Consider the following 13,483-nt stretch of genomic DNA (forward strand, 5'->3'; position numbering starts at 1 on the left):
AATATCTGAATCACTACGAATTAGCATGTAGGAATATGAGTGAAAATGAAGGAATATATGTGAAAGACACTGGCAACTGATGAAGTATGGGAAGTGAAGGGGAAGAAAGAGTTAAAAATGATATAATGTTAGAGCTCATGTGACAGATAATCGAATCCAATTTCCTTATTTTTCATGGGAAGGAAACTAAGTCTTAGAGATGAAAAATCCTCAAAGTGCCATAGATAATGAGTGGCAGAACTCAGATTTCATCCCCTCTCTTTAAAGTCCAAGTTCAGTGCTCTTTGTACCATACTCCCTCAAGGTTTTTAATACTGGGCCACTGGGAATGAAGATATCATCAATAGAAATGAGAAGCTCGGAGATGGTGCAGAGCAAAGAAAAAGAGGAAGAGTTTTGTTTCAGATATGCCGAGTTAGTAGTATGGATAGGGACACTGAGGTACATGTGCCCAGCAGGCAAATGGAGATGGAGAATTAGTGTTCTGGGCTAATTGGCGCTGGATACATATACATATATTTGAATTTGGTGTTGGCTCTCAGAAGTGACATATAAAAATAACAACTTGCCTGATGTCACTATCCATTCAGGCTAATTTCCTATACCTTTCACATATACAAAGCAATAAAATCATAATTGATGGTCAGAATGTTAACTATGAGGCACTATGAGAGACTTTATGATCAATGTACTTATTAAGGCAGGAAAGTGACTGATGTCTTAGTTAAGGAAAAAATTAAATGAGTCCTGGGGATTCTAGATAATTAATGGTTATGGTTGGAATACCAATTTTATATGATGAAAATCCATCCAAGGACACAAACTTCTTAAAAGATGTGTTGCTCTGGACCACTTAAACAACTAGGCTCTATTTCAACGTCTAAATGCATCCTGCACAATTTATATACTTTGGAGTTACAGAAAGAAGAATAAATGGTCTAAAAAAGAGAATAAAAGTAAACAAAGGATAAAATGTGAGGCTGTAAACCTTAAATCATAAAATCAATAACCTTTGAAATTACAAGGAATACTAACTTAAAACAAAAAAAAAGCTTATCAGAATAAACAATAAAGTTTTATATATAATTAATCCTTTTAAGGAATTAATGACCCAACTGAAGAAGAACGAACTCATGGAGAGAAAAAAGTTCTAAGATACTTCCAAAACTGAAAAACTGACCATATGAAGGGTGTGGCACCAAGTGATGAAGTGTCAGGCTGCTGGAGAAGTCTCAAAATCTCATTAACTTGAAAGTGATTTTCTAGCACAGAGACAAAAACTATACAGAGATTCTAACTATTGAAAAGGTGGCTACTTAAGCTATCAAAGAAGTGAGTAATTAGAAAATATCAGATTCATTCTAGAAAAATTTCTGGTATAAAAAAAACATATCAGAATGTATCACAGATGTTTCAAGTGCAAACTGCAAACACAAATTAATCTTTACTTCATCTGGTCATAATAGAAGGGACAGTGAAAATAACACTTGTAATTTAAATGTGTTAATTGCTGCTGAATGCCCTTGAATCCCAAAGAGGCTATTTGGCCTACTAGAATTGAGATATATAGATACAGATATAATGTATACTCTTAGCATAAGGTTCAGTTTTTCACAATTTGGCCTCAATCTACTTTTCCAGCTTCATTCCTTGCACATGAAGCTCTTTACTGTTTCCATGTTTTTCCAGTAACTGTCCTTCCCCATGAAATGTGCTCCTTCACTTCTATTTGTCCAAATCCCAGACACCCTTCAAGCCTGAGCTAAAAAGACAATGGTCTTCTCCACAAAGCCTTCCTTGACCTTTCCAACCAACAGCAACTTCCTTCCCCTAAGCTATCTTGTATTTATTTTGAATATCTGTCTATGCATATGTGTACATCTATGTGAATATATATATATATATATATATATATATATATATATATATACATGTGTGTGTTGTGCATTTATTCTATATACAGTTTCATATGTATGGGTTACCATCCTTAAGGGAATGTAAGTTCTTCACAAGTAGGGAATAAAGTCATTTTCATCTTTGGTATCACCAGGGCCTAACACATGCCATATAGAAAGAACTTAATCAATTCCTATTGATTGACTGATAAATGTTTAATAAATGTCTGTAGAATTTGAGTCTTGCAGAACTGGTGAGTCATAATGACTCAAAATTCATCAAATCATTTCCCTTTTTTATTTATTCTGTAAAACAGAAATTTATTCTACTGTGTTGTCCATGCGGTTTTTATTAATTAGACCTGGGTTCAAGTTGTGGGGCTGCAACTATGATGCTGAATAAGGCAATTAATAAGAAATTTCTATTAGACTCATGAAACTGAACCCTTTTAGCTCTAAAAACTTATGCCTTAATGATGATCTCATGAGCAGGTACCTACATATTTTTTATCATCACGCAGTACCATTCTGAGTTTTTAAAAATGAATGTCTTAATATGATTTCAATATTTAGTTTCTCTATTTTGCAGAATAATTTTTGTATCTTCAACCTCAAACACCTGTGTGACAACACTACTTATAGTATCTGACTCAAACAGGAAGGGCTTCTCTCTGGATGCATTATGGTCCACAGAATAATCATCTCATCTCATTACTGACATATTAGTCATGTCATCTTATCTACTGAAAAACTCTAGGGTTACATTTAAAAAATTAGACTATTGTGGAATAAATCTTCTAATTCTATAAATGAAGTTGATCTAGAAACAACTGAGGTGGTATTATGGAAAAATTCGAATATAGAGAAGGGGTAGACTTGACTAATACATGACTCTTAAAACTCTGCAACTAAACACATATCTGAGAAAGTCCTTGGATTAATTACATATCTTGATAAAGAAATAGTGACTTCATGTCAGAGCTTTGTAAATTTCTTTCACTCAGTCTCAGAAGAAAGTATCTAAGCATGGAAACTGACATGGAAATATGACACCTTACTGGGATTTGGATACTATAGCCTTTCAGGCCCATGTCATGTAAGCAAATTCATGTGACTTTAAAACACAATGGACTCTCATCTGTCTCCCTATTAAAACTTTTATTTCTAGTGGTGGCTGTATCTGAGAGAGGCTGTATCTGTACAGACTGAGTACAAATGTTGAAAACTGTGCTATAAAATAGAATTTTATATTTATCCAATACCATTCATTCAAGGTGATCAAAGTGAATTTCATATTTAACTTAGCCCAGGATTTGGCTATAAAGTGGACATTAAACAAGCTGGGTTCTGATTATATCATGAACACATATTTGCCTTGTGGCCTGGGGGAAGTCATTTAATCTCTCTGTATTTCATTTTATCTATAAGTATTTTAGGAAAGAATATTTTTCTAGACTAATCAGCTTTTTAAAACATTGGTTAATGCTTTTTCTTTTTATGCCACATTTATTTCCAAACATCTTCCTTCTCTCCAAAAAGCTCTTGTAACAAACATTAGAATAGAAAGATGGCATTTAAGCAAAAGCAACATGTGGACCACATCTGTTGTATATGCCATATTCCACACCATAACCCCCACCTCTGCAATGAAGTGAAGGAGACACATTTTTTTCAAATGTATCCACAGGAACAGGAAACGGAGAAAAAGAAATAGGGTATTGTCAAAGATATACTTTCAACAGAAAATTCAACCTCAAAACACTGGAAAAGTTTCATCATAAATTTTCCTCATGCATCAAAGGGCATCACTGTGTTGCCCCCTCTTTGAACTCAAGATTAAACAAGTAAATTCTGTCTAGTCTCTAAAGAGGCAATGTATTTCCTTGAGAACTCTACGAAAAATAATGATTCAAAAGGTCTTAATGTATATATCTCCTTAGAGAAGACACGCTATAATTGTACAGCCATGCTTCTATTAATCATAATATATGTTTTCATCAACAGTTAGAAACATTATTTGATCATTCTTTTATAAAGATCAGTCATCAATCTTGTGCTAATTATCAAGTAACACCCATGACTTGGAAATGAGAAAATCAGAATAAGCAAACAGGGTTTTAAGAATATTATTTCTCCTTGATAAAATGGAGACAGCTCAGTAATGTGAAGAGTGCCATTTTGGATTCAGAAGAACCTTCATTTGAAGCCCAGCCCTACCACTTGCTGCATGACCATGATGACTTACTAATTTTTTTGGAGCTTAGTTTCCTCCTGCAAAATGAGGGAGTTGGATTAGACCACCTTTCAGGTCCCATCCAGTGATAATTCTATGATACTATCACCTGATTTCCTCTTGTTCTAAATCCAGAATCTAAGATTATTTTCAATACTAACCTATCAGAGTTAGTTCTTACCAGGCATTTTACCTGAGGCAGCCCTTGAAGAAACAACTAGATAATTAAGAAAAAAAGAAATATTTATGATCATCCAAACATGCACTTGGACTCTGGAACTTATCAAACTACTTTATATGAAATATGGGCTTTTATCCATTTTCATTTGCCTCTAAAAAACTTAATAAAGTCTCTTCCACCTTCACTGTCCTGATGATCTCCCAGTTCTTTCAGTGGAGTGGTAGTCACACTCTAGAGAATATGTTTGCTGATTAAATGCAATAAGTTTTGACTTTTAAAATACATGTAGTACAGAAAGAGCAGCTTTAAAACACTATGAGAATTTAATTACTGGCATGGTCATATTCAAATAATATCCCATTCACTCAAGATGTACTTGAAGTGAAATGCATTTCTCAAATTTTTCAAATGGCCTGAGAAAACCAGAAGAAATACTTTTGACTGGCTGATCAAAGTTAACAGTTCAAAAGTTTGTCCTTTATATAAGAACTGTTCAATAGGAAACCTCCAGGTGTATTTCAGATAAGACACTATTATTATTCATTGCTGACAAAACAAAAATATTCTAAAGGCTTTTCAATAATGCTAAAGAATTTCCTGTACAAATATTTTATAAAAGAGAAAAAATAGTAGAAAGGGAACACCCACAGGAACATTTACCTTCCACTGCTCTTTTGAAGAAAACTTTGCAGCTACCACAGGTCACCACTCCATAATGACATCCCGAAGCTTCATCCCCACACACCAAACAAATTTTAGAAGGTCTTGAGGATGTAGTAGAAACACTTCGTAAAGAAGAACTGTAAGAACAAAACAAGATTAAGATTATATGAAATGTAACATTATGGCATAATTGTGTGAAGGAGATAATGTGTACATTAGGTCTAGGAGGGACAATATGATGTTTTGAAAAGAGGTCTAAATACAACCCCTTCAAAGGGGTTGTGAAAACACTGAGCTGTGTTTTCCTCACTTTTTATCATCTAGTTCACAAAATTGTTGTGAGAATCACATGAGAGTAGATAAAAAGTGCTCTGAAAACCTTAAAGTTCTACATAATTGTAAGCTGCTATTATTAGTTGGTAGTTTGGGCTTTCTCAATAGTGAATTATAAAGTCAGAAGCATTCCCCAGTTACTACAGAAGAGAGGAACAGAACCTTGTATTGCCAGGTTTGAGAGAGGTCACTAAAAAGGGCTGGACTATCACTTTCCTGGGGTGGATGGGAGACAGACTGGCAGGAAGGTTTGGAAAGAGAGGAAAATACAGGAAACAAGGCTCAAATTTAAAACAGTATAGAGAAGGTTAAACATTGTGGTCTGTTCACAGTGAACCTAACTGTGGTATGCTCACGCTGAACACACTAAACATTTTGCTTATATTTTAATTTTGTCTAGTCAGTTCAGTCAACAGTAATTTGTTAGGCACTTACTAAGAGCCAATCATTTGTATAATTGTATGAAGCAGATTAAATCATAGTTTTATGAGGTGCTCAACATTTCTCACATTTTCTTCTTATAACATTACAATGTTTAGTTTGCTCAAAGAGGAACTCCTGCACAGGAATTTTATATAAGCATAAATTAAACGTCCAAATTCACAATAGAAATCTCAAATTCACATTTAAAATTCAGCCCATCACACAGTCCATTTGTTCCAGCTTCCTTATTTCTGTTGATGACAAAAGTCTTAAAATCTTAGGAGTCACCCGATTCCCTCTACAGCACTACTTCCATCCAATCAAATCCCAATTCTTGTCAATTCTATGACCACAGTTTTACTTTCATTTTTTTATTTATTTCTACTCATACTACTATTGACTTAGTTCAAACTCTCATTTATCTAGGTTAATTTAATATCCTCCTAACTCATTTCACTGCCTTGAATTTCTCCTTTCTTCAACTTCATTCAGATGCCAAAATAATCTTCTGTCATTCTCTTAATCCTTTAGTGACTTCTCAATGCCAACAGAATGAAAGCTTTAGCTCGGTACTTAAGGTTCTCCACAATCAGGATCAAACCTATCTATTCAGCCTTATTTTATATTCTATATTTCCCTCAAACCTTGGCTGTTATTACACCTCATTCTCTTACACATCTCATTCGCATAGACCATACGTCATGCCTAGCTAGTCCTCCCATCCTCTCTGCCACTTGAAATCTTTTAACTCTCACTTCTAATGCAGATAAACCTATGTATCCAGTACTCAGCTGTCTGCAAAGGCATCTCAATATATCTAAAACAGAAATCAATGCTTTTTCTCTTGCATTCTCACTTACTTAATTTTGTCAAGGATACCACCTCATTTCTACTAGTTGCTATTTCACTTTTTAAATATCCCTCCCCTCCCTCTCTACTCATGCCATAATTATCCTAGTTCAGGCTTTCATCACTTCTCACTTGAACTTCTGCAGTGGTCTCCTAATAATCTCTCAAATGAGATAATATTTATAAAGTGCTAAACATAGCACCTGGTACATAGTAGGCACTATAATAAAAGTTTATTCCATCCCCACAAATACATCTCATGTCAACAATTCTCTCCCTATAATCCATTCTCCAAATGGCTGCCAAATTGATATTTTGAGGGTGTTGGTCTGACAATGTCACTTTGCTGCTAAAGAAGCCTTGGTAGTTTGCTCTCTGTGGCCTTTAGGAAAATATGAAATCCAATGCTGAGCATTTAAGCCCCTTTACAATTTGGCTCTGGACTTGTTTTCTGCCATGATTACATATTATTCCTTCTCACACACTCTGCACTTCCCTAACCTTGCCTAGGTACTGATGAATAGAAGGCTCTCTCTCGTAACCCTTATGTTTCTTCAAGATTAATCTCATGGGATCCATCTTTCAAAAGACCCTTCTTGATTTCCCCAATCATTAGAGCCTCCTCCAATCCATACCCACTTATCTAGTAAATATCTCACAGTAACTCCAGTTTACATAGTATATTCTCTACAACAAAACTAAGTTTCTTCAAAGTATGGAATATGTCACTTTTTAATCTATGCTCTCAGATCCTAGCATAGTAACAAACACATAGGGAGAGATTAATAACAACTCCTTTTTGATTGATTTCTCTTTAAATCCCAGGTTAGGTACTAACTTCAGCCATGAGTCTTCTCAGGTGACCTTCACAGATTCTTAGCACTTTATCTAGATCCTGCCTTTGGCTTTTACCATATTCCACCTGATAGAATACTTTATGTCTTGTCAGACCCATTGGACTATCTGTTTTCTGAAGGTGGAGATTGACCATCTTTTTTTATTTACCTGTAGCACCTAGCCCAGTGACTTGCAGGTGTGGTTACTGAATAAATATGACTGAATTGAATTAAAACGTCACAATTTTACCGTTGACCTTTACTTTGGACTTGGATACTTGAGAATATCAGACTCTGGTTACCAAATAAACCAGTTTATACTGTCTTTACCAAAAAAAAAATTCTACTCCATTAGAGTAATTTTGTTGTTCTACTGGGATAATTGTAATTATAATGGAATCTGACTTATACTTCAATATTATGAGAATAAAAAAACTAGACAACTCATTTCTAAAATATATAGAGAACTCAGTCAAATTTATAAGAATACAAGTAATTCCCCAATTGATAAATGATCAAAGGATATGAACAGGCAATTTTCAGAAGAAAAAATTAAAGCTATCTGTAGTCATATGAAAAAAATACTCTAAATCACTAGTGATTAGAGAAATGCAAATCAAAACAACTCTGAGGTACCACAACACCTCTCTCAGATTGGCAAACATGACAAAATAGGAAAACGATAAATGTTGGAGAAGATGTCAGAAAGTTGGAACACTAATTCATTGTGGAACTGTGAGCTGATCCAACCATTCTGGAGAGCAATTTGGAACTATATTCAAAGGGCTATGAAAATGTGCATACCATTTGACCCAGCAATACCACTTCTAGGGCTGTATCCCAAAGAGATCATAAAAATGGGAAAAGGACCCACATGTACAAAAATATTTATAGTAGTTCTTTCTGTGGTAGCCAAGAACTGGAAATCAAGGGGATCCCCATCAATTGGGGAATGGCTGAACAAGTTGTGATATACGAATATAATGGAATACTATTGTGCCATAAGAAATGCTAACAGGTGGACTTCAGAAAAATCTGGAAAGACTTATATGAACTGAAGTGAAGTGAGCAGAGCCAGGAGAACATTATACACAGTAACAGTCACAGTGTGCAAGGGCTCTTTCTGATACAGTTGGCCCTTCACAGCAATCCGAGCACCTAAGACATTTCCAAAGAACTCTTGAGAAAAACGCCCATCTACATCCAGACAAAGAACTCTGGAGTCAGAACGCAGAATGAAGCATACTATTTTCTCCTTCATTGTGTTTTGTTTTCTTTTTCTCGTGGTTTCTCTCAATTGTTTTAATTCTTCTATGCAACATGACTGATGTGAAAATGTGTTTAATAGGAATGTATGTGTAGAGCCCATATAAGATTTCACACCATCTTAGAGGTGGGGGGGAGATATATTGGAACTTAAGGAAGTGATTGCTGAAAGCTGAAAACAAATAAATTAATAAATCTGGGGGCAAAAATCGAAATGTTTGGCTCCACCAAAAAAAAAAAAAAAAACCAAACCAAACAATTAAACAATTTACTTACAGTGAAGAGATTGTCATATACATTGCATTCAAAGGATGAAACATAAGAAGGTAAAATGAATACTTGTTCAATTAAATAGATTAGGCCATATGAACCGCACCTTCCCACTCCCTCCACCTACTTATAACTTCTAACGACGGAATAGCAGTGTTTGGTTCTTTACTTTGAAATCATACTCCTAATCTAATTATTTTAGAACACAAGTTTATAGAAGGCAGACGGTGCTAATGAGGCCAGGGTTACAGGTTCAATTCCCATATGGTTTATTTAGCTTGGCACAGTAAAAACTGTTCTATGACCACAAACTGTACTCCGAAGCTCAATCAGCTGTCTTACAAATATAAATCATTATTCACAAGGGAGACTGGGCAACAGTGTGACTAGCTCAACACAACCCATCACCATTCTAAAAAACAAAAAATTCAAAAGTATAGTATTTGTTGACACTGAGTCAGGTAAATTGTGCTTACATATGAAGAACAGCATGCATTGTAGGCTGCATGTTTTAAATAAATGTATTTATACATTTTAAGGGAAAATAGGTTTAAAATTTATTAATATATTAGGCATTTCTTTCAAAAATATCATAAACCCTTCATAAGTATTTTATGTATCAACATTAACTATTACATAAAATTCATGGTCTGTTTATAGTGTATTTGGGTCTTGTACTAGAGAAAAGAACAAGCCTAAGATAGAGATGCTAGAAGGTACATTTTAAATGATGTAAGATTTCCTGACAAAAGTTTTATCTGGAGCATAGTTTATATTTTAATGAAAATATACAGTAAAACAATTAACTGGTGATCACTACTTTCTCTGGGACAAAACTTATTACTATAAACATGCCACTCTACCCTCAAATAACTATAGGTTATTACCCTGAATCCTGTTATCAATAACTAAGACTACTGCCTATTTCAAATTTATGTCTATGAAAAAATAACATTCTATTTTAACTATCAGTTTCTAATAACAAATGCTCAAAATTGATGATTTTTCTAATGTTTTCCCCAACAAATATGATTTTATATCAACCTGTTTCTACTTTCCTAGAGTTCCATTGGTACAAGCTCTCCCTTTCCATCAATGCAGATCACAACCTTACAAGGCTACAAAGAGTGTGAAAAGTCATGCCAGCGTTTTTCTTCTTGTGGGTATAGCTGAAAAAGTTGTGTTTTGGTCAGTAGTTTATACAATAAAAATAAAGAACTTTATATTCCATATAAAAGGATCAGGAGAGGCAAAAAAAATGTTATAATGAAGACTGGAAATAACAAAAAAATTCAATTTTTTTTTACACTTTTTCACTTTTAGTCCTGGTTCGGCTACAGATGAACCATTAGGTTGACTCTGATCACTTAGCTGGCCAACCTTCTCTAAACACTAGTTTTTCCATCTGTTTTAATAAGTAACAACAACAATAGCTAAAAATAAATAAATATTTACATAATACTTCAAAGTTTGCAAAGGGTTTTATTTACGTAATAAGTGTGGAATATATCTGATGTGGACCCAAGAACAACTTCTGTCCCATCTTCAGTGTCTCTAGCTTCTTCCCTCCTGTCTACAAATCTCTTTAGGTGTCCCACAGCCCTTCTATCATCTCAAATTATTATCCTACATTTGTTCTTCCTTTCACAGCAAACTTCTAGGAATTGTTACACACTCAGAGTCTCAACTTCCTTATGCCACATACACTTCTCAACCCTTTATTTTTTTTAAATTAATTTGGCCTTAAAAGTCCATTGAGAATTTTTTTAAGTCCTTACATTGCAATAATGCTTCAAGATCCACACCTCTACTGTACTATTCTATCCAAGGTCACCAACAATCTCTTAACTGCAAAGTACAATAAATAGCCTCTACATATCCTGCCACTGCTGACCACCCATTTTCCCTGGATACCTTTTCCTCCCTTTCTTTCTTTCACTCTGTTCTCTCTTGGTTCTTCTACCTGTCTGAACATTCTTCCTATTTTCCTTTGCTGGTCTCTCTCCCTCCTTATCTCCATCTCCTGACTTCCTTCAAATCTCAGCGAAAGTGTTGTTGTTGACTCATCTTTCAGTCATATTTGACTCTTCATGGCCTCTTTTGGCATCTGCTTGGCAAAGACACTGAAATGGTTTGCCATTTCTTTCCCAGCTTGTTTTACAGATGAGAAAACTGAGGCAAGCAGAGTTAAGTGACTTGCCTAGGGATACAGAGCTTCCTGACTCCAGTCAAAGTGCTCTGTTCTCTGCACTACATAGCAGCCCCCATTAAGTTAGGGTCCAATTTTCTTTAAAAAAAAGAAAAAAAAACACCTTTCCCCGGTTTTTCTTAATCTTAATGTCTTCTTTCTGAGATTATCTACAATTTACCCTGTATAGATCCTGTTTAAACATATCTGTTTTCAGAATGTTTCCTCTCAGACTGTTAGGTTGCTTGAGAGTACAGATGTTTTTTTGCCTTTCTTGGCACAATGCCTGGTACGTAGGAGGCGTTTAATGAATGGGAGCTGAGCGACTGACCACTCTGTCTATATGCTCCCCAAAGTGGTTTTATTACTTTCTATGATTTCAATTATCATCGCTACCTTTTTCTTTCATGAATTAGAGTCATCAGTTGCTTGCTATTATTTTATCTGAAGTTCTCATCATCACATCAAGTGTAACATATTCAAAACAAAACTTATTTTCTTCCCCTTTTACCCTTTTACTCCTTCAAACTTCTTCATTCCTACTGGAGGCATAATTTTCCCATTTAGTCAACCAGATAGGAGTCATCTTTAGTTCTTCTCTCTCCCTCTTCTCATACCCAAACTATTGCCAAGTTGTATAAGTTCTACCCTATAATATGTCATTCGTGTAGGTCCCTTTAATTATATTTACACGGCCACTTATCTGTCCTGGACAATTGCTGTAGCCTCCTAATCGGTTTTCCTGCTTAAATTCTACTGGTTTAACAAGGTTTAGAAGCACATTAATTCATTATTGTAAACATCCAGTGAAAGCCACTCACACACTATACTGTATAAACATGTATGGAATACTAAAAAATCAAAAACAGATTCTATGTACAACATACCAATGTTTAAAAGCAACTTAAGTGAAATGCATCCTTCCCAAATCATAAAACTGAAGAACTCTTTTAGCCAATCTTTTTCCTTGTGTTTTAAGTAAACTTGTTTGGCCATATTTAACCTGAAATAACTAGTTCTAATTTTACTATTATGTTATTTAGTGTGTACTATTTTAAAATACAGACACGTCTTTTTCAATGCTAAATGATTCATTAGTGCTTTGAGATAGTTCATCACTAACCAGATTTCTTCTTTTTTCACAGTAATTCATAATGCATATAGGCACTAAATACAGGTTATAACCTCACTTGGATGAATAAAGTCACACCTAAAGTTATCTGGCAGCCACAGAAGATACTTTCTAAGTTGAAAGAGATAAATAGTGCAGGAAATTGAAATTTTAAAGAACAATTACTAGTCATTTCCTTCCTGGGTTACTCTTTTTCATCATTTTTAATATAATAGTAGTAAAACCACAGTTCAGCACAGTTTATGCCATTAATAAAATTTGGCAGAGAAACACTGCTTAATGAAGTACTATCTGGCTATGAGGTATCTAATTTCTAGGCACAAGATCTTACTTAAATAAATCTAATTTACCTCCAAAAGAGAACCATTTTCTTTTAAAACCAAAACACTACCCTATACTTGAAATACAGTTTAAACACAGTAAAAAATTTCTGAAGTAGAACAAAAAAGAAGGGAAAAACAAGAACAAACAGCGTAGGAACTGTTTGTATTTCCAGGGTTAGAAACTAAGACTTCTATGTCCATTACTAGACCTTATTTGAAATGATACCAATCTTCAATAAGTAGGAAGTCTTCATTTAACAACCACAGAAATTCTTTGGTCAAAGATAAAAATCATTTGTTGTGTCTAAGTCAGCATCTGACTGAAATTTTTGCTATTATTAGGATAAAGAGTCAAACAGAGGAGCTAAACAGCTACTATCTATTCAGTAATTATTTCTATAAACACTGAGTGCCTGGTATGTACAAGGAGGTGGTGGGGATGAGAAGTATAGATGCACTTTCTAAAAAATCTCAAAGAGTAGATGGGTGGAGAGAGAGATTTTGGAACTCAAGATTTAGAAAAAAAATGAATGTTAAAAATTGTTTTTACATATAATTGGGGAAAAAATAAGATTATTAAATAAATGTCTAAAAAACCCAAATTCATTATTTATTTATTTAAAGCAATCTTTTCTTTTTATATGTTGAGTTACAAATTCTGTCCCTCCCCAACTCACTGAGAAGCAAGGAATACATCAATTACATGTGTGAAATTATGTAAGATATTTCCATATTAGCCATATTGTCAAAAGAAAAAGAAAACTATACTTTAATTTGTAGTTACTTTATCAGTTTTCTCTCTGGAGGGGGATAGCATTTTTTCTATCATGAGTACCTTAGAACTGTCTTGGATCACTGTATCAAGTAGTCAAGTTTTTCACAAATTGGTCA

General features: G+C 34.4%; 1 protein-coding gene across 9 annotated transcripts in view; it reads right to left on the bottom strand.

Moving 5' to 3' along the window:
* The window catches only part of NR3C2 (nuclear receptor subfamily 3 group C member 2), a 399,524-nt gene that overhangs the window by 174,265 nt on the left and 211,776 nt on the right, over positions 1-13,483 (bottom strand). For 7 of the 9 annotated variants that reach the window (XM_072621209.1, XM_072621211.1, XM_072621206.1 and 4 more), the window contains exon 3: positions 4,958-5,109. In XM_072621209.1, coding sequence (XP_072477310.1) covers positions 4,958-5,109 — 152 coding nt within the window. The remainder of the gene's footprint in view (positions 1-4,957; positions 5,110-13,483) is intronic. The other 2 variants (XM_072621207.1, XM_072621214.1) reach the window with 1 other exon arrangement.

Source organism: Notamacropus eugenii, chromosome 6 (genome assembly GCF_028372415.1).
Source record: "Notamacropus eugenii isolate mMacEug1 chromosome 6, mMacEug1.pri_v2, whole genome shotgun sequence".
NCBI lineage: Eukaryota > Metazoa > Chordata > Mammalia > Diprotodontia > Macropodidae > Notamacropus > Notamacropus eugenii.